General features: G+C 43.7%; 2 protein-coding genes across 2 annotated transcripts; one reads left to right on the top strand and one right to left on the bottom strand.

Moving 5' to 3' along the window:
* Window positions 1-11007: 11007 nt before the first annotated feature.
* Window positions 11008-15487, top strand: LOC133899067 (nucleolin 1-like). The gene is made up of 16 exons (XM_062339982.1): window positions 11008-11325; window positions 11588-11674; window positions 11777-11899; window positions 12273-12374; window positions 12576-12668; window positions 12753-12884; window positions 12982-13092; window positions 13189-13290; window positions 13412-13456; window positions 13540-13631; window positions 13718-13835; window positions 13997-14085; window positions 14183-14270; window positions 14343-14434; window positions 14787-15121; window positions 15293-15487. The coding sequence occupies exons 1-16, from the start codon at window positions 11068-11070 to the stop codon at window positions 15319-15321; spliced, it is 1896 nt and encodes a 631-aa protein (XP_062195966.1). The 5' UTR covers window positions 11008-11067; the 3' UTR covers window positions 15322-15487.
* A 1100-nt stretch (window positions 15488-16587) lies between these two features.
* On the bottom strand, window positions 16588-19131 carry LOC133899068 (transcription factor GTE7-like). Its single transcript, XM_062339983.1, has 3 exons — window positions 17293-19131; window positions 17028-17196; window positions 16588-16944 (listed from the first exon to the last, which is right to left on the bottom strand). Exons 1-3 carry the CDS (start codon window positions 18811-18813, stop codon window positions 16880-16882), a joined length of 1755 nt encoding a protein of 584 aa, XP_062195967.1. The 5' UTR covers window positions 18814-19131; the 3' UTR covers window positions 16588-16879.
* Window positions 19132-25651: the final 6520 nt, after the last annotated feature.

Raw genomic sequence — 25651 nt, 5'->3', positions numbered from 1 at the left:
CGAGGACTCGGTTCCCCGAAGGTCCCACCGAAGTGCTCGGGAGAGAGTGCTCGGGAGAGAGTGCTCGGGGCTGCACGTGGCAGCCCCCGAGGACTCGGTTCCCCGAAGGTCCCACCGAAGTGCTCGGGAGAGAGTGCTCGGGGCTGCACGTGGTGGCCCCCGAGGACTCGGTGCCCCGAAGGTCCCACCGAAGTGCTCGGGAGAGAGTGCTCGGGGCTGCACGTGGCGGCCCCCGAGGACTCGGTGCCCCGAAGGTTCGCGCAAGATCATTCGACGACCCGAAGGGTCCCGTCGTCAGGGTGTCATCCAGTCAAAGGCCCAATGCCGCATTTAATAGGCACGCGCGGCCTGACATCCTGACATCCTGACATTCTCAGCTGCCCACGCCCCAGTGTCAGACCCTGCCATGTACTGGCAGGGGGGAGGCGTGGGTCCATTAAATGCATGGGTCCCGTCCCGTTTCATCCGGGTGCCTCGGGATAACGTTGCCAGGATCAAAGCGCTCCGTCAGCCACCCCGCCCTGTCAGAAGGACAAGACGGGGTGGGCGCACCGGGCACCTCTGAGGCTGCCCGGTGGGCCCCTTTTATGGCGCCCAGAGGCTTCCGCAGCGGCTGGTGGTCGAATGCGCGCCGTATTTCTCCACCGCCCCTGTCACTTCGCCAAGATGAAATGATTACGCCTTTTTCTCCGTGGCACCTTGGCATTCGCGTCCCCTCTTTCCCATTCAGGATATGTTGAGGTCGACGCGCCTATAAAAGGAAAGGATGGAGAACACTAAAAGAGAGAGAGCAACAGCCCCCGACCACAAGACGACCAAGAGACCAGACAACCAACAATCTCCGGCGAACCAGGCCAAAGATAGATCGACAGACACTCGAACCAGCTCAAGTTAAGCTAGAACATAAGAGCCTCAAGCTCTTTGTAAACAGTTCTCCCCTTAGAACCAGATACCTCCTTGAAGAATCCCCTTCAAGGATAAATATAGCGCTCATACAGGAGTAGGGTGTTACGCCTCCGTGCGGCCCGAACCTGTCTAAAACCCGGCGTACCCACTTTTCCTTGCATTAGGGTGATCGTCTCCCACTAGCCATCGCATTTATTTCCGTTCCCGCTTATTTCCCACACAAGCTTTTCCAGGATCATCCTCCCGGCCGAATCTCTAAAAAGGGGTCTCTCGGGATCCCTGCGACAGGAGTTCACTCTCCGACAGAAGTGGACAAAGTAGCCACAATAGAAAGGGGAGCATCTCACATGGAAATTGATGATGCTCCCACACTGACAGTAAAAAATCTCCTAATGAATGATGCAAAGGCCCATACTTTGCTCTCCTCCACTCCCATAGAAGATTCCATAGAGGATGAAGCGGAAAAAAGCCCCTTGAAGAAGTGGTCAAATATTTCGCAGACTTTATCTAGAATTAGAGTAATTAGTCATTTATCTAGTTGCTGAATTTATAATAATTGAATAAATGAATGAATGAAAGCCCGCATGAAGGAAGTGTGTTTTATGGATAGTGGAACCACAAGCACCATCTTAATAGAAAAGATGTATTTTTAATCTATCAGAAATAACTCTGGAAAAGTGATGACTGTCACTAGTAGTAATAAATGCATAGTAGTTTCTAGAAGAGCTACAATCATACTACATATGAAAACTACTTTGCACATGGAATACGCATTATTGTACCCTGAATCTAAAAAAAATCTCTTAAGTTTTAAAAATATTTGCGCTAACGGTTTCCAGGTAGAAACTAGTGAAGGTGATGGTTGGGAATACCTACTCATCACTAAGTGTGACAATGAAGTGAGAATATTAGAAAAACTTCCCTCCATGAGCAGTGGATTGTACTACACTCGCATTAAAATACCTGAAGTGTTCACTCGTAGTGCAGAATTGTTCTTCCTATGGCATTAGGTCACCTGGTCTTTGAATGATGAGAAACAAGGTCATGGCATATAAATGAAGAATTTCCTGGATCAGGAAGATTTTGTATGCCCTATATGTGCTACCGGGAAATCAATAAGAAGACCGTCTACCTTGAAGGTACAAGAAGAAATCCCTGCATTCCTGGACAAAATCCAGGGGGTATTTGTGGTCCTATTCAGCCGCTTTCTGGCTCATTTTGGTACTTTATGGTATTGGTAGACGCATCCTCGAAGTGGTCGCATATATGTCTATTATCTACCCGCAACCACACCTTTGCAAAGTTAATCTTGCAGCTCATACAAAGCAGGAATAATTTTCGGATCATCGCGTGAAATCCATTAGAATGGACAACGCTGGAGAATTTACTTCTGAAGCATTTGATGATTATTGCTCTTGTATGTGAATTAAAATTGAACATTTTGTACCGCATGTCCACACTTAGAATGGACTAACCGAAGCGTTGATTAAAAGAATACAGTTTATTGCTATACCTTTTTGCAGCATATTGGGGATATGCGGTCTTACATGCAACGACTCTTATTTATTATAGACCATCCTCCTATAACATTCATTCAACTATGCAACTAGTGCAAGGGGTAATTTCGAAAATTTTCCATTTACAAAGACCTGGATGTATGGTTTAGTACCAGTATCACCACCACAGCGAACCACTATGGGACCTTGTATACGGCCCGCTTCGCTGACTGCATATTTGATGAAAATAATTTTCCGTCATTAAGAGAGGAAATATACTCTTAGATGAAGAATGTCAGGAAATTATTTGGCATGCCGAATGAATTGCGGCACATGATCCTCGCACTAGTGAAGCAAATGATGAAGTAAAGAAAAATATCATTTTGCAGAAATTAGCAAATGATCTGCCTGACCATTTTTATGATTTGAAAAGCATGACTAAGTCGCATGTGCCTGCATGTAACGCACCGGAGAGGATGGAAGTACCAAAAGGGAGGTACCCCTCATCTTGTCCTAGGAGCTCCGAAAAATAAATAAATGACAAGAACTTCGGTTTCTCAAGTCTCAAATAGCCGGAGACGTCTGGCGAAAGCGGGAAATGAGAGCTTACCACAGCCGATCATAAAAATGCCCCAAAGAAAAATGAAGGGGAGCCAGTTGAGACCTGACGATGGTATGAAACCTCAGGAAGTAAGGCATACCATATTTGAATCTTCTCATGCATGAAGAAACCAGCGAAAATGCGCATACTGAAATCGACGCCGATAAACTAAAGGACCTTGCTCCATTTGTAAGAAATTATGAAGAGCAAGATGTAGAAGCATCTGAAAGTGTAGCCCATGATAAAATAGCAATAAACTATGTGAATTCAGGAGAATTCTGGAATAGAGCAATCACAATAAGTGGCACATACTTCACAAATAAAATTACCATAGTTATAGATCGTGATCTTGAGCTTGCATCGCTCGCTATGTAGAATGAGGTCAGATTGGAAGACTGGCAGAAGGCAATAACAGTTGCATTGTTGTCCCTAAACAAAAGAGAGATTTTTAGGCCAGCATGCCGCACACCTTCCCACATCAAACCAGTAGGATACAAGTGAGTTTTTGTTCGTAAGAGGAATAAAATTGTAAGGTACAAAGCACGACTAGTAGCACAAGGTTTCATTCAACGACTAGACGTTGATTATGAATAAACCTATTCCCCGCTGATGGGTGACATTACCTTTAGATATTTAATCTCAATGGCAGTTAACTTGGAGTTGAAAATAAAATTGATGGATGTTGTGACTGTATGGGAGCCTTGATTCGGATATTTATATGAATGTACCTAAAGGAATAACATTGTCGAATTAGGATAGAAGAAATAGACACATTTATATAGGTTGAAACAGTCAGATCCCATAATGGATTTTTGCATATGAAGATGATATGAATATCATCGGTATAGAAGAAAAAATAGAAGAAGTAAGCATGTACTTGAAGTATGAATTTGAAATTAAAGATTTGGGTCAAACCAAATTTTGCTTGGGCATGCAGCTAGAGCATATGACAGATGAAATTTTAGTACATCAGTCAAACTACATTCAGAAGGAGTTAGAGCGGTTTGGTTTTGAAAATCATTTCACTCTAAAACCCCTATGATTCTTATAGACCTAGAGAAGAGGGTGATGAAGTATTGGGAGCAGAATTCCAAATACAATGAATAGAAGGCATTGGAAGGGTTTAAAGGATATTCTGCGTTACTTGCAAGGTAGCAAAGATATGAGTCTGTTTTACGAAAATAATCAGGACCTAAGTTTGGTTGGATACGCAAATGCTAGGTATTTGTCAGACCCGCATACAGCGAAATCACAGACTGGCTTTGTTTTCCTATATGGTGAAACTGCAATTTCCTAGAATTCATCAAAGCAAAGTCTTGTATCTACTTCAATGAACCACTAAAAAATAATAGCTTTATATGAAACCGCGCGGGAATGCGCATGGCTTAGAAGAGTGATCAATTATATCCAACAATCATGTGGTTTGAACACTACTAACACCCCTACCATTATCTATGAAGGTAATACTGCATGTGTTGCTCAAGTACAATCAGGATATGTGAAAAACAACTTAACGAAGCATATCAACCTGAAGTTCTTTTATACTCATGAATTGCATAAGATGAATGGAATAAAGGTAAGACATACCAAGTCATGTGAAAATCTTGCAGATTTATTTACTAAGTCTCTCTCTGTATCTATTTTTGAAAGATGTGATCGTTGCATTGGGATTATAAGACTTAGAGAGTTGCACATATCAGGGAGAAAATTTTCACATAATACTAATGTGAAGAATTAAATATTAGTCAAGAAGATTAAGTGTCTAAAGTTAACCGTGAAGATTATATGAAGCATTTTGGGTGAATTGTACTCTTTTCCCCTTAGATGAGTTTCACTAAAGTTTCTCATGTTAAGGTTTTTAATGAGGCAATTTGTGTGACCATGTCGCAAGCTATATAAACTTTGTTCCAATTTTTCCCACTGGGTTTTGGGAGAGTTTTGATGAGACATATGCATTTTGCGAGAAGTGCCCAAGGGGACGTATTAGGAAACCTAGGGTTTCACAACCGAATGTGAACCCATCTAGATCTCTTGAAAGATTTGATTCTATCATCTTAGGGGGTTTTGACACTATATATACAGGGGTAACCCCTCATTGTAAACACAGATGAATAAAGAAAAGAAAGTTTTTTTCCCTACATTGTATCTCCTTTTACAATTATTTTCTCGAGGGATCTCTGGACTACACCCCGTAGCACAGGTTTCTCAACAAAAAAGACCAGCAAGTAGCCAAGATTTACCCGGCGCTGCTACGCATAAAGCTCATTTACATGACTATAAAATTTGAGATCCATATTTATTACTTTGGTTGTATGAAAATATGTAATTGAAATCGGTGTACACGAATATGTTTTGAATTTGTGACGTACACAAAAAAAATTGGTGATCTTGTTGAAAAGTTTGTATAAGCCCCACTTTTTCTGTTGTATTGAAAAATATAATGCCCATTTTTGTGTTGGAGAAGTGCTACATTCAATTTTGTTTTTAAAATACTGCATCTTATATCACACTTCTCTACACATCCCACAATTTTGTGTGTGTTAATTTTTTTAAGAAAAAAAAATACAATGACTCATTTTGAGTATTAAATTTTAAAAAGTACATTCCACATTGTGAGCAGATTAAGGGCCCCTTTGGTTCACAGGAATCTCAAAGGAAAAACACAGGATTCAACAATCCTGTGGAACGGACATTGTGACAGCCTTTGGTTCCTTGAAATCGATCAAAGGAAAACCGTAGGAACCAGAGATGGCAAAATGGACGGCCCGACTTGGCTCGGCACGGCACGAGTCCATTGAGGTATGGCTTGTTTAGGCCCATTAGCTAAACCGGTCGTGCCGTGCCGGCCCATGTGCCACAACTCCAGCCCAGCCACGGTCCATTTAAGACCGAGCTGTGCCGTGCTGGCCCGCGGCACGGTAGACCCGATGACTTTTTTTGCCCATCAGCCCGCGGAAAATTGAAAAAATCACAAAAATTTGCTTTCACTAGGAATCGAACACCCAACCTTCTACTTAAGAGTCAAACATACTACCATTGCACTACATATCCTATACGGTATTAGATCTAAACAAATTATATAAAATACTACAAAAATATGAACAGTTAAACGGACCTGCCGTGCCGGCTCGTCGTGCCGTGGCTCCAGCCCAGGCATGACCCAAGTTATCGTGCCGTGCCAGCCCGGCGCGTTAGCCGTCGTGCCGTGCCGTACCTGGGTCATGCCAACAGTGTCGTGCCTCGGGCCGACCCATGTTGCATGGTCCATTTGGACATCTTTAGTAGGAACTTTTCCTATCCCTCCATTTCCAGAGGAAAACACAGGATTCTAACATGAGGCCAGACCTCATTTTATTTGCACTGTTCACGTAGGAATGAGGCTAATTCCTATGTTTTTTCTGCAGCTCATCTAAACACTCATTCCTATAAAATTCCTGTGTTTTTCAATCCTCTGTTTTCCACATGCATTCATATCCTATTCCTGTGTTTTTTCCTATTCCCGTGATTTTCCAATCCTATGTTCCAAAGGGGCCCTAAACCCATATCCATATATCATGTACCATCCATTCCCAGGTAACCCTGGATTGTTGGGGTTATTTTTTTTTTTGTCACTTTATCGGATGACACACTCCTAAATGCCATCCTCCCAAACTCTTTTACCCATATTGAAGGTACATCTAGCTCTTAAGTGTGATTTTGGTAATTAATAATAATATTTATGGACTAACAATTGTATTAAGAATTGTTAGTAGATTGCTTCATAAGTGATGCATGGAGAATTGATCATGAATTCATTGAGGAATACCATTTGATCGAGAGAAATACATCAAGATTAATGAGCTCCAAATGATGCTCGGTTAAGTGGTGACAATACCTATGAATTAACAATTATGTTGATAATTGTTAGTAGGTTGTTCCGTAGGAGATGCATAAGTGATAAAGTATGGATTCGTTGAGAAATATCATGAGATCAAAAGATATGCATCGAAGTCATTGAGTTCTAAGTGATACTCATGTGATGATGAAAAAGCTAAAGAGGAAGAGACCTCAGAGTTTGAGAATGGTCTTAAGAATATTGATAATAAACGTAAAGACCAAAGTTACTTATGGAGATCAGGTAACTAAAGGTATAAAAACTTCCAATTGAGTTTTATGGACTAACCCACGTGCTACGTGCTTGAGAGTAAGTTAGGGTATATGAAGGTAAATATTGAATTGAGATATTTAATGTGTCGAGTTGGAAGATCAAGATCAAGACAAGCTTAGTAGATAACTTGTGTGCTTTATAATTGCGGTTCATACCTCGATGGTGAACCAGATGAAGATGATGTGAAAAAGAAAAGTTCCATGTTGGGTGCAAGGGAAGCAATTAATTGAACTTCATCAAGCTTCCAGAAGATCAAGAGATGATCGAGATGGGAAGTGAGGATGAACATCGTCATCAAGCTTGAGTAAAGAGTTGATGACAAGCCTAGAAGAAACATCGGGACTCAGATGATGTGTTCGTCAAGTTTAATGGGATGGTTAGCTTAAGACAAAGGTATAAAATGTAGGATATTTTCTTTTACCGATCAATGGTGATTAGAGAAGAGAAATGACATGATTGATAGGATAAATATCGTACTATTAAGAGGGGTATAGAGTTTTTACTATGTGCTAATAAGCTCAATCTTGCATGTCCATACTCTCTTTTGTATGATGCTATAGTTTACAAATGGGTTTTGTAAATAGCTCAAGTCCATGTTCCAACTTCGTGTGGCATGTCACTAAGTTTGTAAAGGTGTTTTGCAAGTTGTCATAGTGAATGCTTTAACCCTTGGTTGCATGGAAACTTTAGGTTGCAAATTTGTTTTGCAAAAAGATTAAGGTTCATGCAGTTTTTATTGTGGTGGATATTTGGACTATGTTTTAGATTTGATCTAATGTGTTTGAGATCAAGCAATCAGTTGGGATGTGTAACCCTCTGAATAAGCTTTCGGTAGAGTCCAATATCACATAAATCAGACATCGGGTTCAAAAATTAGCGTCGTTTCTCTGAGTGTCAGCTTTGCTGATCTAGGAGTAACAGCCTGACCGTTGGAGCTAGCACAGAAACTTTGTTTTCTTGGAAAGGTTGGCGGTCTGACCGCTAGAATTAACAGAGAACTTTCATCTATCTGGAACGGGTGGTGGTCTAACCGCCAAGGTGTCCGGTCTGGTCGGTGGAGTTTGCAGAGAACCTCCGTTTTCCTAGAGAGGTTGGCAGTCTGACTGTCAAGATGGTCGGTTTGACCGTCAAGATGGTCGGTCTGACCGCCGGAGGCATGAAAAGGTTGTAACACTTAGTTTTAGAGTTGTTGGTTCAGCGGTAGTTTGATCGCCAGACGTGGAGAGGTCAACTCGGGTATAACGGCTAGTTTTGGTAATGTGGCATATATATATTACTTGTCCAGCATCTTGGAGAATGACTCTTGCCCCTATTGAGCATCCTTGAGCAAAGTAAAGTCCTCCTCATACATTTATACATGTATTGCACATAGAGAGAGTTGTGAGGCAAGAATCAAGTGCATTTGTATTATAGATTGAGCTTTAGGCACTTGGTGAGAGTTGAGTTTATCTTGGCTTGTTTCTCTTGGTGTTTGCCAACACCTAGACGGCGCAATGGCGTTGTGATTCGGTGATCTTCTAAAAGAATCTTGTGAGAAGGTCCGGTGTGATTGTGAGAGGCTTTGTGCACGTCTTGCTGGAGCGGTAAAGTGCAACTCTAGTGGAATCGAGGTAGTAAGTGATTCATTAGATTAATCCGACTCAAGATCAAGTTGCTCGTGGTGAGTCTCTTCTCGTGATGAGAATTGCATACTTGATAGAGTTGTGGTTAAAATCTTGAACCCACCTCAACGTGGATTAGGGGAGACCGACAAGTCTCCGAGATCACGGTAAAAAATCTGATATCTCGTTTGTGGTTTATCTACTTAAGTTTATTTACTTTGAGCAATTTATATTCCTAGAATTATAATTACTTCTAAGTCACACTAGGTTGCAAACCTTGACATTGACATAGAATCGATCACTTTTATCGAGACAGATTTTGGGGGTTTTATATGTGTTGTAACCAATCTTTTTAATTTTGCATCTTTATCGGTTATATCTTGCTAGATAGTTTTTAGAACCGCCTATCGAGGGATAAAGAGGAGGCACGAAGGGTGTGTAGAGAGATGGAAGGGGATGATCGAGTGAGAGATGCTTCGATAGCGCTGCACGTCATCCAGATGTGCTCTCTGAGATTGACGCGGAGGAAGAGAGAACAAAAAAAAGGGAAGAGGGGGCGACATGGAAGTGAATGAGAAAGCAACAGGAACAATGTGGATGATAGACGATTTTCTTTCGGGACCTCGCTTTGATGTGGACCCCATGAGGATGAACTGACAAAAATCGTGCGCGAGGGAGGGAACAAGCGTGTGCACTCCAAACCCAATATTGGAAAAAAGGGATGGCAAAACCACCCTCAAAATCGTTGAAATGACACACCATTTGGTGGTTAGGGGATTAAGTGGATAAAGACAATGGTTCGTGCGAGTAAAATGTATTTTTTCCTTTAAATATTAAGATCTTGTTTAGACTTGGTTTATTTAGTTGGATTCTTTGCTTAGAGGAACCAAATAGTTTTTTTTCTTCAAATTGGAATTTGTTTGGTAACGGTGATTTCGGCTCAGACAAGCATGCTCGGATATAGTGACCTAAAAAACTGCGGATACAATTTGTAGGTTATTGTCATATTGCTATTTGAAATATAGTGACCTAAAAACTGCCGATACAAGCATTTGTAGTTCCTTTTTTATTGATAGAATGATTAAATCTATGCTTGGTCAAGCTTCAATTCAAGTAAAAAAGAACTGAACCTAAAAGAAGCTTACTTCTCGTGAAATTTGTAAAAAAAAAAGAGGGGGAGGGAGGAGTTAACCCACCTTCTAGCTCTAAAGTTTGTTCTTTTAGGCTTCTAACCCATCGAAGCCCAGATTTGTTACCTAATTTTGCTGTATCATGAGCATCTCTTTCGTATCGTATTGTACCATTGTTCAAGTGATTGGTTTGAGTTAGAAAAAAAAGATGATTTTCACCTTGGCAATCCCATTTTATTGTTTAATTAAATGAATTGCATCCCCTCCTTGGCGGAGGTTGGGGGCCTAGGCCGAGCGATGGGGGAGCGCCCTGACTCCCGGCAGCATGGATGGCATGTGCACAGTCTATTTTGGTCAGAGTCATGACAATGATCCTTCCGCGGTTTCACGTACAAAAACCTTGTTATGACTTCTCATTCCTCTAAATGATAAGATTTAATGGAGTTCTTGCGACAAAAGGAGGTCATGATGTGGTCGCGGTGAAGATCACTTCAATCCTGGGCTCTTGTGTGGATTAGAATTGGGGTTTAGGTTGACCGAACTGACATACATAGAGGGGGCTAGGGGTGTGGCAGCCAATCTGGTGGAGTGGTGGTGCTGCAAGCTGTGAGGAGGTATGAGGGAGGTGGATAGTGCCACAACAAAAGGAGTGGCATTGGGCAAGGGCGAGATGGGCCAATTATGCAAGTGGAGATCTTGGCAAGTTTGCGACCACTAGATTAAAAAACTCCGTTATTTCTACTTAGGCAACTAATCATCCTCGAAATAGACGATGGAGGGGGTGAGAATATGCAAACAAGCAACTAAGCATCAACTAAACCGATGATGAAAGCGGGTGAAATAACATGGATATAGTTGTGCCAGGAGGTTTGCTATCAAGCTGTCATGCTGAACTTCATTTTCTTCTTCTTTTTGAGAGGGGGTGAACTTCAAATATTTTGCAAGATTCTGTAGTTGTCATTATATATATATTTGAAGTATATGGGCTCTGTAATCCCCAGATAGTGGGCCGGTGTATATAGCAACGGAGGCCCACGAAAAGCCCACGAAAGCCCAAGTAGCCCAACCTGCGGTCCACACCCCTGCCTATAAACCTCCTTCGCCTCCTCTCGCAAAACCTACTCCAAAACCCTAGCAGCCCTAGGGTTTCTCCGCCTCCACCCCGCCTCCTCTCTCCTCTCCTCCGATGGGCAAGTCAAGCAAGAAGGCAGCGGCCGCGGCGCCGGCGCCGGCTGCGGTGCCCAAGGGGAAGGGCGCGAAGAAGCGGGAGGCGGAGGACGAGATCGAGAAAGCAGTGAGCGCCAAGAAGCAGAAGGCGGCGCCGCCGGCGAAGGCCGTGCCGCCGCCGAAGAAGGACGGCAAGAAGGCGAAGCAGCAGCCTCCGCCCAAAAAGGTCGAGAGCAGCAGCAGCTCTGAGGAGGACTCGTCCGAGTCCGAGGAGGAGGTATCCGATTCTTCGCCGTTTTCCCCATTCCTTTGCCTGCTCCTTTTGTGGTGATCGTTGGTCTATGTGGTTTTTTGCTGCTTTGGTTGTCATACAGGGAAGGCTACTTGCGTAGTACTACGAATTAGATGATCCAACCGTACTTTGATATGTCAAATCTAAGTATGGTTTGGAACGTTGATAGCTGTTTATGAACATATGTATGGTGTCTTTTACAATATTTGAGCACAAACTGTGGTTTACATAACTTCTGTTTATACAGGTTAAGGTACAATCCAAGAAGGCTTCCAAGCCTGTTAAACAAGAGTCTAGTGATGACAGCAGCGATGAGACCTCTGAATCTGATGAGGTACAACAACACTGCTGAATTTTTCTGCCAAAGTTACTAGCTAAGTTGATGTAGTTCTTAAGAGGATGGGTTGTTATGCTAATTCGTCTTCTTTTGATTTAGGAACCTGCAAAGAAGCCTGCTGCTAAACTGCCGGCTCCGACTGTCAATAATGGTTCGAAGAAAGGCAAGCAAGAGAGCAGCAGCTCTGAGAGCAGTTCTGAGGATGATTCGGACGATGATGATGTGAGTATTTTGTTCCTGCTTGTTTGTCTTGCACTCAGTTAATTCATTGTACAACCATGATAGATTAATGATTGCATTATGTTTATACTTTCAAGTTCAGAACCATATGTAATGTAACCTGTATAATAAATTTTTTGTGCATGTAAGTATGCAAGACAAGGTTTTTTGGGACATTTGCTATTGTTATTTGTGATTATGTTTACAGATTTGTCTTGATATTCTTCCTGGTTTGTCGGCTGTCTAGTCTGTTATGTTGTGTGCCTTGAGATTCCTTTTTTAATGCCTTCCATTTGGATGTAGGTCAAACAGTATATCCCATTTTAGCTTCAAGTCATTTGACACTGTTGCTGTTTCTCTTGTCTTCATCTTTCAGAAACCTGCTGCTCCCTTAAAGAAACCATCTGTGACTGGTGCACAAAAGAAAAAGGAGGAAGCCGACAGCTCTGATAGTGATTCAGATGATGACTCGGATGAGGTGAGTGCATTGGGATTAGTTGATTCACATGTTTTCTTTGGTTTGTTTTGTTGTTGTCGCCTGTTGTCCTTTCCCTTTATTTTATCTGTATCAGATTCTACCTTTCATATAGAGAACACCTTTTCTAAATAATAATGGTTTATGCACCAATATTTTTCATTGTTAAATATTATTTAAGTTTAATCATGATTATCTGTTCAGGAAGTGGCTCCCAAGTCTAAGGCCCCTGTTGCGGCTACCAAAATTGAAGATTCCAGTGAAAGTTCTGAGTCTGAGAGTGATTCTGAGGATGAGGTATGCGTAGAACTATTATTGTTTGGAGACGTCTCCATTTTATGCATATTGTCATTCCATTCACTTTCTTTCTCAACTCCCTAGGATGAAACTGCAAAAGCAGCTCAGCCTGCCAAGAGAACTGCTGCTGCCGCTGCTTCTAAAAAGAAAGATGAATCCAGTGATACCTCAGACAGTGATGAGAGTGATGAAGAGCCTCCCCAAAAGAAGCAGAAGGTGCTACAAGAACTCAAATTTTTTATTTTCTTTGCATATTTTGAAATAATGTTTCCATTGCTCCTTTGTTCACACTGTATTGTCCTTTTGTTAATAGGACACAGCACCTTCCGCAGCTGTGAAAGCTGCCGCTGCAAAAAAGGAAAGCAGCAGTGATGATGAGGATGACAGTTCTGATGACGAGCCTAAAGCAAGTCAGCCAAAGAAGGTAATCTGGAAATTCAAGGGTGTTGGCATTGTATTTTTGCAGCAATTTTATCATTTGTAATTAATGTTTTCCAATATCAATAAAATGCTGTGCCAGGCACCAAAAGCATCGGCGAGCAGTGGCTCTGAATCTTCTGAAGAAGAGAGTGATGAAGACAGTGACGAGGAGGATGAAGAGCCTGCTAAAACACCAAAGAAGGTCTTCCCTCATTTGTTACTGTGCCAATTTACAACTTGTTGAATAGTCAATTTGTCATGTTGCAGTGTATGAGTTTTGAACTTGCATGATGACATCTTTTATTTTAATGGAAACTCCACAGGAAGCTCCTGCGCGCACCTCTGAAAAGCAAACTGCCACCAAAGAAGTACAGATCTGCACCTCTCTTGAACTTTTTATCCTCTTCTAATATTTCATGGATGTAGAATTTATAATTTGATACTTTTGCAGCCTAAAACGCCTGTGAGCACCCAAAGTCAAGTAACAGGGTCAAAGACCCTTTTTATTGGAAACATTTCATTCAATGCTGATTTCGAGCAAGTGTAAGTTTGTCGAAAAGGGATACATATATATATTATATTAGTCTATTCTTTGCAGCAGGTGTGCTAATACTTATTTTTGTTTGCAGGAAAGAATTTTTTCAGGAGGCTGGTGAGGTTATTGATGTTCGTTTGGCTTCCCATGATGATGGCACTCCTAAAGGGTTTGGTCATGTTGAATTTGCTTCAGTTGAAGCTGCCAAGAAGGTAATTTTATTTGTTCTGATTCTAGTGTTTTGTCATTTTTAAATCATCTTAGAAGCTAAGCTGGTGTGTGGTCATGTTTGCAGTCTTGTTTGCCACTTAAATTTGAATATAAGTGACTGTTGCAATAATGTTTGCCACTCAAATGGATTGCTTTCTTGCAGGCACTTGAGATGAATGGTAAAGAGCTGCTGGGCCGTCCAGTGAGACTTGACATAGCTCATGAAAGAGGTGCATACACTCCTCGCAGTGGGTAAGCTGAATTTGATTTTCTTTATCAAAAGTGGTAGTGTACTCTGTCATGTCTATACCTTTTTTGTTAACCATGTGATCATTCTGGTGTACAACAGGAACGACACTGGATCTTTCCAGAAGCCTAGGGACTCCAGCCACTCTGTATTTATCAAGGGTTTTGATAAATATCTTGGAGAGGACAAGGTATTTTCTTTTGTTTAGTTATTTTATCTTGCCTTTATCTTACATTATGCTTGTAACACTGTAAAAATCCAGATCCGAAGCTCTCTTGAACAACATTTTGCTGAATGTGGCGAGATAACAAGGGTCTCAATTCCGATGGATTTTGATAGTGGTGAAAGCAAAGGGTGAGTTTGCTTAACAAAAACTACCAGTAACCATTTTCTTCTTACTAAACGTGACGCCCAGGAACCTCCTTTCTCACTGAAATGTGCAGTTTCAACTTTATAGTTATGTTTAGAAAGCCTTTTGAAGTTACCAGTCACCATCTCTGAAATTAGGCTTAATTTAGCACTGTGGTCAAGGTTAATGCTACATCCAAGGAACGAACTGAGCTTGGTACAAGGGCTTTCTCAGTGTGGGCAGGGTTGGACTGAACCCTGGAAAATACTGTTAACGAGATTATTTATGGGTTACAACCTAGGCACAGTACTTTTGACGAGTCTGATATCTTTTTATGTATGATTTTCCACTCTGCAGAATAGCATACATAGATTTTAAGGACCAGGACTCTTTGTCAAAAGCACTTGAACTCAGTGGTTCTGACCTTGGCGGCTGGAACTTGTATGTTGATGAGGCAAAGCCTAGAGGGGATAGCCGCAGTGGTGGTGGTAGATCTGGTGGCAGATTTGGTGATCGGTCTGGTGGCAGACACAGTGGTGGCCGATCTGGTCGATTCGGTGGCAGGGATGGCGGTGGCCGATCTGGTCGATTCGGTGGCAGGGATGGTGGTGGCAGATTCGGTGGTGGACGAAGCGGTGGTAGGGGTGGTTGGGGATTTTCTAACAGGCAGAGTGCTGGCACAGCTAGTGCAGGTAAAAAAATACTTCTGTTATTACAAGTCCATATTTATTGTGCATTTTTTTCAAGCTACATCATGCAATGCTACACTTACATTAGCAGTGTAGACAGATTGTTGTACCTAAACATTGATAGCCTCTGCTCCTTAGAACTTATTCTTGTACATAAATTTGTTTCTTTCGCAGGAAAGAAGACAACATTTGGCGATGACTGAAGCACACATTTTGAATCATAAAATGACCTGTTGCATCTCTATTTGAACTTTTAAGAAATTTTTGCTTACCCTTTTGGTGTTAAATCCGCACTCATTATGTAATGGTTGTGCCAGTGCACAAATGACGGTTATATTTTGTTGGCAATATCAATTTCGATTGTTTTAATGCAAGCATTTCTGTTATGCTACACGTTTGAAGCTGTTGCTTTCGCTGGTCGTGCTGCGGTAGTTTGATGTTGAATTGTTAGCTTTCTTTCCAGTTGAGTCTGAGCTTTTGTGTTGCTAAAATACTTGTTCGATTGGAGGCAAACTTTGACAAATATGAAATGTCCTTGGATTTTTGGCACTCTGGCAAAGCCATCGATGTTATGTTTTCCAAAATGCAATGAACTCACAAGATTGAAAGCTAACAGACAGGCGGAACAGCTGGAGACTCTGAAAACACTTAACGTCAGCATTCTCTCGTACTAGTGAAGATGGAGTTCAACAGACTCACAAGGAAAAACCAAGAAGCATGTTAAGAGCAAAGATATTTCCATAAACATAGCTTATCCCATCATGGGATTGGCATTGGCATGTTACAACGTGTTCCAAACATTGTTCAACTTTTTTGCGGATTTTGTGGGATATTTGTTCAAATTGAGTTTATTTATTCTGGAGGGGTGAATGTAAATCAGCCGATGCCTTGTTAAACACATGCCATAATGTTCTTTGTGCTTGTAGTTCTGCTACATTCATTGGAGTAATATTACTAACTCTCTCATATAATAATACTTATAGCTAATTAATGGAACCAGGACGGTGCATCACATAAAGAAGGTACGATGCACCGTTTTCAATGGATACAGTTTATGTATGTCACATTCTAACTTCAAAACGGTGCCTGACATAAAAAAGACACCCCTCAAATCTGCAATGCACCCGCAAAGCATTATCCATTGACACTTGTGTATGTGGCAGCATAACATATGCAAAGTGGTGGTCAGAATTACAATATCGTAAACATCAGAAGCTAGTTCAACCATTACACACGAATGCGCATATTTTTGCATCCCAGCACTATCACCACACCGCGATTTACTTAATAACATGTGGTTTAACACCTGACTAAGGTAGTCTTTTTTTGTGCTGTCCTTTGTAATGTCAAATCAAGATACGCAAAGCGGGAATCTAACAGTAGTGGTAAGATCCAAGAAAAATAATACGCAAAATCCAACAGCTACCGCGGGAATAAAAAACATACGAAGAAAGCAACAGGAAAACTCGTGATGAAACACACGGCATTGCCACCTTTATCTTTCTCCTGGATTGTATTTCCTTCTTTACAGTAGTAGTAGTTGGTGCCTCCCAATCTACCCAAAGATCTAGCTATCCACTACAAAGTACCAAGAACCTAAGCTGCATCCACATACACACAAAAACACACTTTCACAATGACTTGCATGGACAAGAACCCCCTCCAATTTGCTGTATCATTCCTCAAAGTCACCTCAACAAAAAAAGAGCTTCAGTCACCTACTCAAATCACTAGTCCTACAGTCAAAGAAAGATGATCCACCTAATTCGGGGAGCGAGCATCATCCGCATCGGAATCGGAGTCCGCAGAGCTCCTCGAGTCAGAATCTGCAAAAGGTTTTTAACAATCAAGCAGCAGCTCATCCACAAATCAGAAAATGTTGGGGCACAACTCATTTGCAGTTTCATACCACTGGATGAAGAAGAGCCACTCCCAGACCCGCTTGAGCTGCTAGCCACCTGGGCATCCCTCTCAATCTCTACCGACTGGTAATTCACCGTCGGCATCTCATCACCAATATCCACATACTCTTCACCCATCTGAGCCTCTGATGCCCTCTTCTGCGGCATATCAGTCTCCTGAAATGGGCAACAAAACAAGACCGCCATTAGAACACAACTCAGATTACATAGATTCAGAACGAAGAATAGCCACATTGCTTCTCCATGCCGTACCGAGTCTCCAATTTCAACCACCACAGGCGGATTGACATGCACCTGAACAAGGTCATCCTCATCTGGAACAATTGTCACATCAATGGAGTCTCCATTCATCACAGCCGCGTCGCCATTCATCAAAACATTCCGCTTGCTCTTTTTGAGCGCCTTCCTCCAATTGACCACAAATCTATCAAGCTCCCACAGAGTCTCGACATCCAGCTCATCAAAATCAAGCTCAACAGCCTCCCCCATCAGCGCTGGATCACTATTTCTCTTTTGCACAATCTGCAGCACATTCATCATCTTCTCCTCTGGCAAGTTCTCAATCTCCACCCTTAACTTCTGCTTCTCCTCCTCATCCATCTCCCTCTTGTTTGGCTCCCTCGCCTTGGGCTTCGGCCTCTTCCCAACCCCCATCCTTGGCAGCGCCTGTACCGGCACAGGCACAGGCGGCTGCGGCGGCAAAGCCAACGGCATTGGTGGCTCGAGGCGCTGGCGCTCCAGCTCAAACCAGGAAATGGCCTCCTTGTACAGCCTCTCGAACGTACCAACGAGGTTGTCGGCGAACTTGTGCACCTGGTGGTCGGCTGGGTTGTATCGCAGCGCGTTGTTGAAGGTGAGCCGGACGTCGGCGGCGAATGCCTCGTGCGAGGGGTACCTTTCGGCGGCAAGGTTCTCCTTGACGGTGCCGAGATCCATGGGGTTCCGGATGATGGCGCGGTAGTCGTGCAGCTTCAGACCCTCGACGTCCACCGGCGAGTTGAACCAGATGCTGATCTTCTGCTTGCGGAGCCGCGTCAGGATCTGCGCGCACCTCTTCATCATCGCCGCCCGCAGCGCCGGAGGCGGAGACGCGTGCTCCGGCTCGGGTTCAGGCCGCAGCCGCCGCTGGTCCTGCCAGACGTCAATGCGGGAGAGGAGGGCGCGTACGCGGCCCAGCTCGCCGGTGAGCCGCGCACGGAGCTGCTGGGCCTCGAAGAGGGTCAATTCTGACGACCTGATCTTCACGTACCCCGACGACGGCGAGGGCTCCGCCACCGCCGCCGGTACAGGCCGCTGCGGCGGCGGGGGGCCGGGGTTAGGGTTTGGGCCCGGCCGGTGGCGCCTAGGGTTGGTGTTGGATGGTTTGGGCATGAGGGGGACGCGGGCGCCACCCCAGTGGCGGTGGTGCGGGTGCGTGTGGTGGACCTCATTCTGGCCGGCGAGCACGGCGGAGGTCATCGCCGGCGGCGGCGGGGCCGCGACCTCACGATCTCCGGCGCGCGGAGGGCATCGCTTAGCGGGCCTGGGCCTTGCGGGCTTATCGGGTTTGCGGGTGTAGGCCCTGTTGCGATGTGGGTTGGGGACGAGGAGGAGCGGAGGGGAATGGGGTGCCTTTAATAGCAGCGCGGGGGTGCCCGGGGACGCCACGGGCAGGATCTGGGCCGTTGGTGCGCGGACAACACGTGATCGGACGGCAGTGACTCGCGCTTCCCGTGACCGCGGGCAGCGGGGCGTGGAGGGCGGGGATGCCTGAGTGCGCCACGTGACGGGCATCCGAGGGCTGACGCGAGTGTGGCTGCGGGAAACGCTACGAGAACGCGAGTGGCTTGGGTGGTTGTTGGTAAGTGGCCAATGACGTGTGGGGTAGGGGAAGGTGCAGACGGTGGGCCAGGATATCAGGGAGTGTCAACTATGCGGGGGAGAAGAGCGGGGTGCGCGTGGGAGTTTCGTAGGTGAGTTTCTCGCGCGAGTTTGGGGCCGCACGAATCGTGTGCGTCTCACGAGCACCTTGGGGGTGAGTTTTTCCGATCCTTGGGGTGGTGTTTTTTCAGATACAGCCCTGAAAGTTCTGTAATTAAGGCCGTGTTTGTTTGAGCTTCTGCTTTTGAGCTTCTCTGAAAAGCAGTGTTTTTGGTTTTTCTGAAAAGCTGCTTTTGGAAATAGGTTGTTGGCTTCTACAATAAATTTTTGGCTTCTCAGCACATAGCTTCTCAGAGAAGCACATCTCAGCGAGCTTCTCAGCTTTAGTTCATTTTCCTCAGAAACAGGCTTCTGGCTTCTCCAGAAGCCACTTCTCCAGAACCTCGTTTGTTCTGGCTTCTGGCTTCTGGCTTCTGCCAGTAGCAGAAGCAGTTTCAGAAGCAGCAAACAAACACAGCCTAACTATCACAAAGAAGCCAGGACCAGGATGCAACGCACGTCCTGTCTGGTTTGGTGTCTAAGGTGGTAATCTTGCATTGCCAAAATTTTGCAATCAAGATATGGCTATTGTTTAGTAAGAACACTTGTAGTAAGAACACTCCTGATCGCCGGCAAGAAGTGAAACAAGTGCTTCACCTAAATAGTGAAGTTGTCAATGAGAAATACTTAGGATTGCCTGTATATATCAGTCACTCAAAAACAAAAGCCTTCAGGACATTAAAGATCGAATATGGAAACGTATACAGGGATGAAAAGAAAAGTTATCATCAAAGGCAGGTAAGGAAATTTTAATCAAGGCAGTTGTACAGGCGATCTCGACTTATACAATGGCATGCTTCAGATCTCACGAAAAGCTTTTGCGATCAAGTGAGTTCGATGATTTGCCGTTACTTGTGGAGTCAACAAGATAAGGACAAAATGCACTAGCTTTAATGGGACAAATTGCTACAGCCAAAGAGAGATGGTGGACTAAGCTTTCAGGATCTTTATGCTTTTAACATGGCAATGCTTGCTAAACAAGGTTGGTGCTTGATCTAGTCACCGGATTCTCTATGTGCACAGGTGCTGCAAGCGAGGTACTTCCCTCATGGCAATGTTCTGGCAACACAAAATGTGGAAGGAGTGTCCTATACTTGGCGTAGTGTACTGAAAGGACTGGAGCTTCTCAAAAAGGGCATTTGTTTGGTGCATTGGAGATGGTGAATCAGTGAATATGTGGATAGACCCTTGGATACCAAGAGGAGTAACACGTCGGCCTTGCACACCTGCTGCAAAGGGTGAGCGAGCTTATTAATCCGGTCATAGGTAGATGAGATGAAGATTTGGTGCAGCAAACGCTTCATCTAGATGATACTAATATGGAAGATTTTATAGCTTGGCACTTTGACTTGAAGGAATTTTTAGTGTCAAGTCGACTTATAAGGTGTATGTTGATAATGTGAATGTGAATGATTCTCATGGGGTAAGTGCTGGAGGAGCTGTTCATGAACCGACAATGGGAACCTGTATTTCATGGAAGCAGATATGGAAGATGAGTTGCCCAAATAAAGTAAAGATGTTTGCTTGGAGATTAGCACACAACAGTCTACTCTTGTGTAAGAAAATTGAGTCTCGGGGAATTGAACTTGACACGCGTTGCCCGATGTGCTATAGGATGGATGGAGATGGGGGTCACTTAATGTTTAAATGCAAATTTGCACGCATGGTCTCTAGGGAGTTGTTGCTAGAAGAACACAGGATCAAACTCGGAGGCATGCATTTGCCGAGGGAGGTCTTACATATACAGCTATCTCGAGGAAGTTCAACTAAAGCTGATTATCACGTTATGGTCATTATATACGAAACGCAAAGGAGTGAATGGGGGAGAAAGACCCAATTCCCATTATCATGTCTGTACACAAATTCAGAGATGTGTTACTTAGTGTTTGACTTTTTTTCAGCAAATCTAAGTCCCATAACCACAAGTAGTTCATACATGGAAACACCCTCAAGAAGGCTACCTAAAAATCAACTTTGATGGCTCTTTCCTTGTGCAGAAAGGGACAGATGGTTGGGGTTTTGTTATTCGGGATCATCACGGTGAGGCAGTGGCTTCAAGCGCGGGTAATATGTTTGATGTCTCTGAAGCAATTCATGCAGAGGCAGAAGATTGTTTACAGGCTCTGTCCTTTGCTTCTGATTCAGGTATGACTCGAGTTGAATTTGAAATAGATGCGATCAATTTGAAGGCAGCACTGACCAGCTCCAAGTTTGATAACGCAACATGTGATGTCTTGTTCCGTGATATCAAGTTTTTTATGTTTACGAACTTCATAGAGGCCAGAGTTGTGCATAGCCCTAGAACTTGTAATTCTATAGCTCACAAGCTTGCTACTATCGGAGCTAGTCTCGGGAAAGGCCATGTCTTAATGTGGCCTGATTCTATTCCTTATGATGTAATCCCTCTGGTGGTCGCCAATTCTAGATTAACCTAAGATAAATGGAAACACCTTTCCATCTAAAAAAGATATGGCTATTGTTTGTTTGTATGGGAAATCTTTTTTTTTTCATTTTCCCACCTTACTTCACACTTAGTTCATTCAGTTTTAAGTCAAAGGTTAAACCACACTAGCTATTTTAATTTTAGCATGCCACATTCCGGCTTAGCTTTATTGCTTCATTTGGTACAAACAAAAGGAGTCTTAAGTGTTTGAATATTTAATTCCAAAATATGTTATTATCGAACGTCTCTGGCATAAGTCATTGTCAGTCATATACTATATCCTTTCAAATAAAGGCCTTTTTAGTTTCATCTTTTATGCATGATTACCCACATAACCCATATATATGAATAAATCTACTTAACCCTGAAGTAGGGAGGTTCGTCTAAGATAACCTCATGAAGTATAAAAATAGGTATTAAGCACCTTAAAATGTTCAATATCACCCTAAACCCTAAATAACCTCAGGAATGGTTTTGAAGGTGTTTTTTCCAACGTGGCGATTACATGGCCGATGACATGGCACTGACTCAACAAAGAAACCTTAAACAAGTCTTTTGCTGCGATACAACTTACAACCTTTTCTGGTTTTCTCCTCTATTTATTCTCAGCTATCGTTACATGCAGGGAATGCTAATTAAAGGCTAGCTAACGCTGATTAAAAGTGAAGAAACGCTGAAATGGGCTAAGTAAAGGTGATTAATTTTGGTGACTAAACGGGCAAGCGGGTAGGGGACGTGCAAGGATTAACTGACAGCTGGACTTTTGCACCGAGATCTATCTAACCATGTGTATGACAGGTGGGGTTACGCTAGTTGACTCGGTCACCGCGGCAACACCCAGCTCGCACAGTGCCAGCCATGGGCGACGGCACTGGCGGCTCTCGCCGGTGGCGAGTGGCGGCGGGGTTCAGCCTGGGGTGGGCAGCATGAGCTTCAGCGCAAGACAGCGAACCTAGTGATGGGGTCCTCGGTGGACGGGCTCGACCGGGGAAGTGCCAGCGGTGAGCGACCCGACATGACGGAGCTCGGCTCACACGACCGACCACGCCGGTGGTGGGTCGTGATGGAAAAGGCGCGCGCGAAAGATATCTAGGGGATCTACGAAGCTTACCGTATGTTGGTTAGGTTGGAAAGGCTCGGCCACCGGGGAAAATCATTGTGGTGGCGGTGCGGTTGCCGGATTTGGGGAAGACGGCGGCGGCGCGCATTTGGCTTGGTCCGAGATGGCAAGGAAGCAGCGAAATGAGTCGTGAAAGCCACGAGCGTCCTCCCTCCCTTCTTCTATTGGCAGGGGCTCATCGGATCCGGAGGCAGCGGGTCGAAGACGAGCGGCGGCGCTGCTGCTGCTGTGTAGCGAAAGAGAGAGCGAGCGAGAGGGAGAGGGAAAGGAGCAGAGGGGCGCCAGGGTGGGGATAAGGTGGAGAGGGCGCTGGCGCGCTGGGTCGTTGTTGGCCGGTTGGGGTAGTGGCCAAGCATCGCCGGCCACGCGGCGGCTCTGCTCTGTCCAGGCCGCGCGGGAGGGAGAGGAGCGACTGATGGGTGGGGCCGACCGGTCAGTGAATCAAAGGCGCCTAATTTTCCCTTCTCACCTTTCTTTGCTTGGAGACTGACTCAACTGACCTCCAAAAATTCTCCAACTTTTTGTGCATCTCCTATAATTCATGAGGAATCCATTTTAAAAGATCTCACCTCAATAACCTGTGTAGAATTCAAATTACAATTCTTTAAAGAGGACTACTTTTGAAACTTCTAGCAATTTTTAATGCATCAAATAAATTCCTAAAAATCTAGGAAAATACACTAATATTCATCTCACATGATAGGATAATTTCTAAATTATTTCTAGCCTTAGGTCATATGATGAAAAGGTGAGTTCCTATGTAAAATTCCATTTAATTGCATTCTTGTCAATTCATGTGCTATTCCATTGTTGATCAAATTTGAATTCAAACCAATTCAACTTGCACATAATTCAATCAAATTCTTATGAATGCAAATGAATTACTTGTATTACATGTACGCATGAATATGCATAAAATTGGGGTGTGACACGAAGACTAATTAAATCTACCCTGCACAAAAACGATCGGACGACCGTGATCACTTCGGGAACCGGTAACATCTAGATCTAATCATGGCCACCTAAACTAGATCCGACGGTGAGGGAGGGGGCTACCTCGGATCCGGCATAGAACGGAGACGATGACAAGCTAGCGTGATGGAGGATGGCCGGAGAAGGAGCGATTTGGTGCTGCGCGGCTCGGAGCTTGATGATGAATGGCGGAGGACGATAAGACGAAGGTGGCAAACTCATTTGATGGCTCAAATGGCGGCGGGGCAAACTGGAGAGGCTCGATGACTGTGAGGCTTCAACGATGGCTCGGGGGTTCTTGGGTGAAGGAAGCTCGACGACGAGCTGTTGATGGAGAAACCGCTCGTGCACTCGGATGACGTTTGGGAGGCGCAGAGCAACTTGGTGACAGCGGTGGAGCTCGGTAGAGGAACATGTGGGGATCGGTGACGTCCTAAGAGGGGGGAGGGTGAATTAGGACACTTAGAATCTATTCGGAGCCAAAAACTACACAAGATAAACCTATATCAATTTTTATCTAAATGTACTCTAGGTTTATCTAGTGTGTCTACTCTAACGATCAAAAGAGCTTGCAACCTATCTAGGAAGGTAAATTGCAAGAATGTAAATATGGAAATGTAAATAAGGTAGAGAGAGTAAACTCGGCCCAAGGATTTTTATCCCGTTGTATTGATGACATAAATACCACCCCTAGTCCATGTTGGAGCTCCATGAAGAATATACTCTCGGTTGGTACCCGATCATAGCTATTGATCCACCAAGTCACAAACTGAGATGAGTCACCAAGCCACCAAGGTAAAGCCTCACTATAAGCTTCTCTTCCGGTCCCTTACCGCCGTGATCACTTCGGAGTTTGAGCCACCAAGGCAAGGGTCTCCGCGTCCCTGTACACATATCTTGCTGCCGCTCCGCACTAAGTCGAAGGGTTAACAAGTTACCGGCGAGTCATCAAAACTCCAAGATACCGGTGTACCAAGAGGTACAAGCTTGGATCACTCATTGATCCAATTTCTAGGCAGAAATCACTTAGCAACACACTCTCTAGGGTTATAAGCACTAATCACTCTCTAATGGTGTGCTTAATCACATTGAATGATCACTTTAAACATTTTGGTGGCTCGGATATCTTCTCAGGTGTACATAGGGATGGAAACGGATCGAATACGCATGGAATCGAATTCGGATAGTACGATTTACCATATTTTAATCCGAATACGAATACGGATCCGGATATCCTCGAATACGAATACAAATCAGATAGTTTGAATATGAATCCACATTCGGATATCTACTCGATCTTCGAAATTCAGGTCAAAAATTTAAATTTTTGAAAAAATTTGACTGAAATTTGATAAAATTCGACTGAAATTTGTTCTAATTTGATTGGACCGGAATTTTAGAAATTTTGTTCAAAATTCATGTTGGAAATTTAAATTTTTGATCAAATTTAACTGAAATTTGATGAAATTTGACTGAAATTTGTTCCAATTTGATTGGGTTGGAATTTCGTTCGTATCTGAAATTTCTAAAACTTTAGCAAAATTTGGTTCCCTGGTTGGCGGATACGGATACGAATCAAATATATCTCGAATTCGGATATCTATATTTGAATCCGAATCTCGAAAACGAATTCGAATATATCCATTTTAGTATCCATTTCAGAAATGAATACGGATACGGATATCCATATTCGTATTTTAACGAATATGGAATAGGATAATTCGGATTTCCTGCCATCCATTTCCACCCCTAGGTGTACATGAACTTTTCAAGATTTCAGCAACCTCAAATGACTAAGTAGAGGGGTGTTTATAGCCTCAAACCCACGCACTAGCCGTGAACCCAACAGCTCAGAAAAATTTGTTAACATCGGATGATTTGGTGAGAACAATAGTAATAACACCGGATCATCCGATAAGTACACTCTCACAAACTAGCCGTTGGAACCCCCACTCAAGCCTTTCTGAATACCGGACACTCTGGTGTATACTTCATCTCTATGATCAGACTATCTGATGAGTTATCGTGAGCCATTTGAGTCTTTCATTCTTCTCTATGTAAATTGCTCTAGTATAAGCATCTGATACACATCACTTCATCACCGAACTATCCGGTGA

This window comes from Phragmites australis, chromosome 18, assembly GCF_958298935.1.
Source record: "Phragmites australis chromosome 18, lpPhrAust1.1, whole genome shotgun sequence".
Taxonomy (NCBI): Eukaryota; Viridiplantae; Streptophyta; class Magnoliopsida; order Poales; family Poaceae; genus Phragmites; species Phragmites australis.
This window is presented reverse-complemented; position numbering and strand designations above follow the sequence as displayed.

Coding starts and splice junctions, on each gene's coding strand:
- LOC133899068 (XM_062339983.1), bottom strand. CDS start 18,813: ATGCCCGTCACGTGGCGCACTCAGGCATCCCCGCCCTCCACGCCCCGC. Junction 17,197..17,292: donor TGGTTGAAATTGGAGACTCG/GTACGGCATGGA, acceptor TGCCCATTTCAG/GAGACTGATATGCCGCAGAA. Junction 16,945..17,027: donor TGGCTCTTCTTCATCCAGTG/GTATGAAACTGC, acceptor AACCTTTTGCAG/ATTCTGACTCGAGGAGCTCT.
- LOC133899067 (XM_062339982.1), top strand. CDS start 11,068: ATGGGCAAGTCAAGCAAGAAGGCAGCGGCCGCGGCGCCGGCGCCGGCT. Junction 12,669..12,752: donor AGAGTGATTCTGAGGATGAG/GTATGCGTAGAA, acceptor TCAACTCCCTAG/GATGAAACTGCAAAAGCAGC. Junction 13,836..13,996: donor CAGTTGAAGCTGCCAAGAAG/GTAATTTTATTT, acceptor GCTTTCTTGCAG/GCACTTGAGATGAATGGTAA.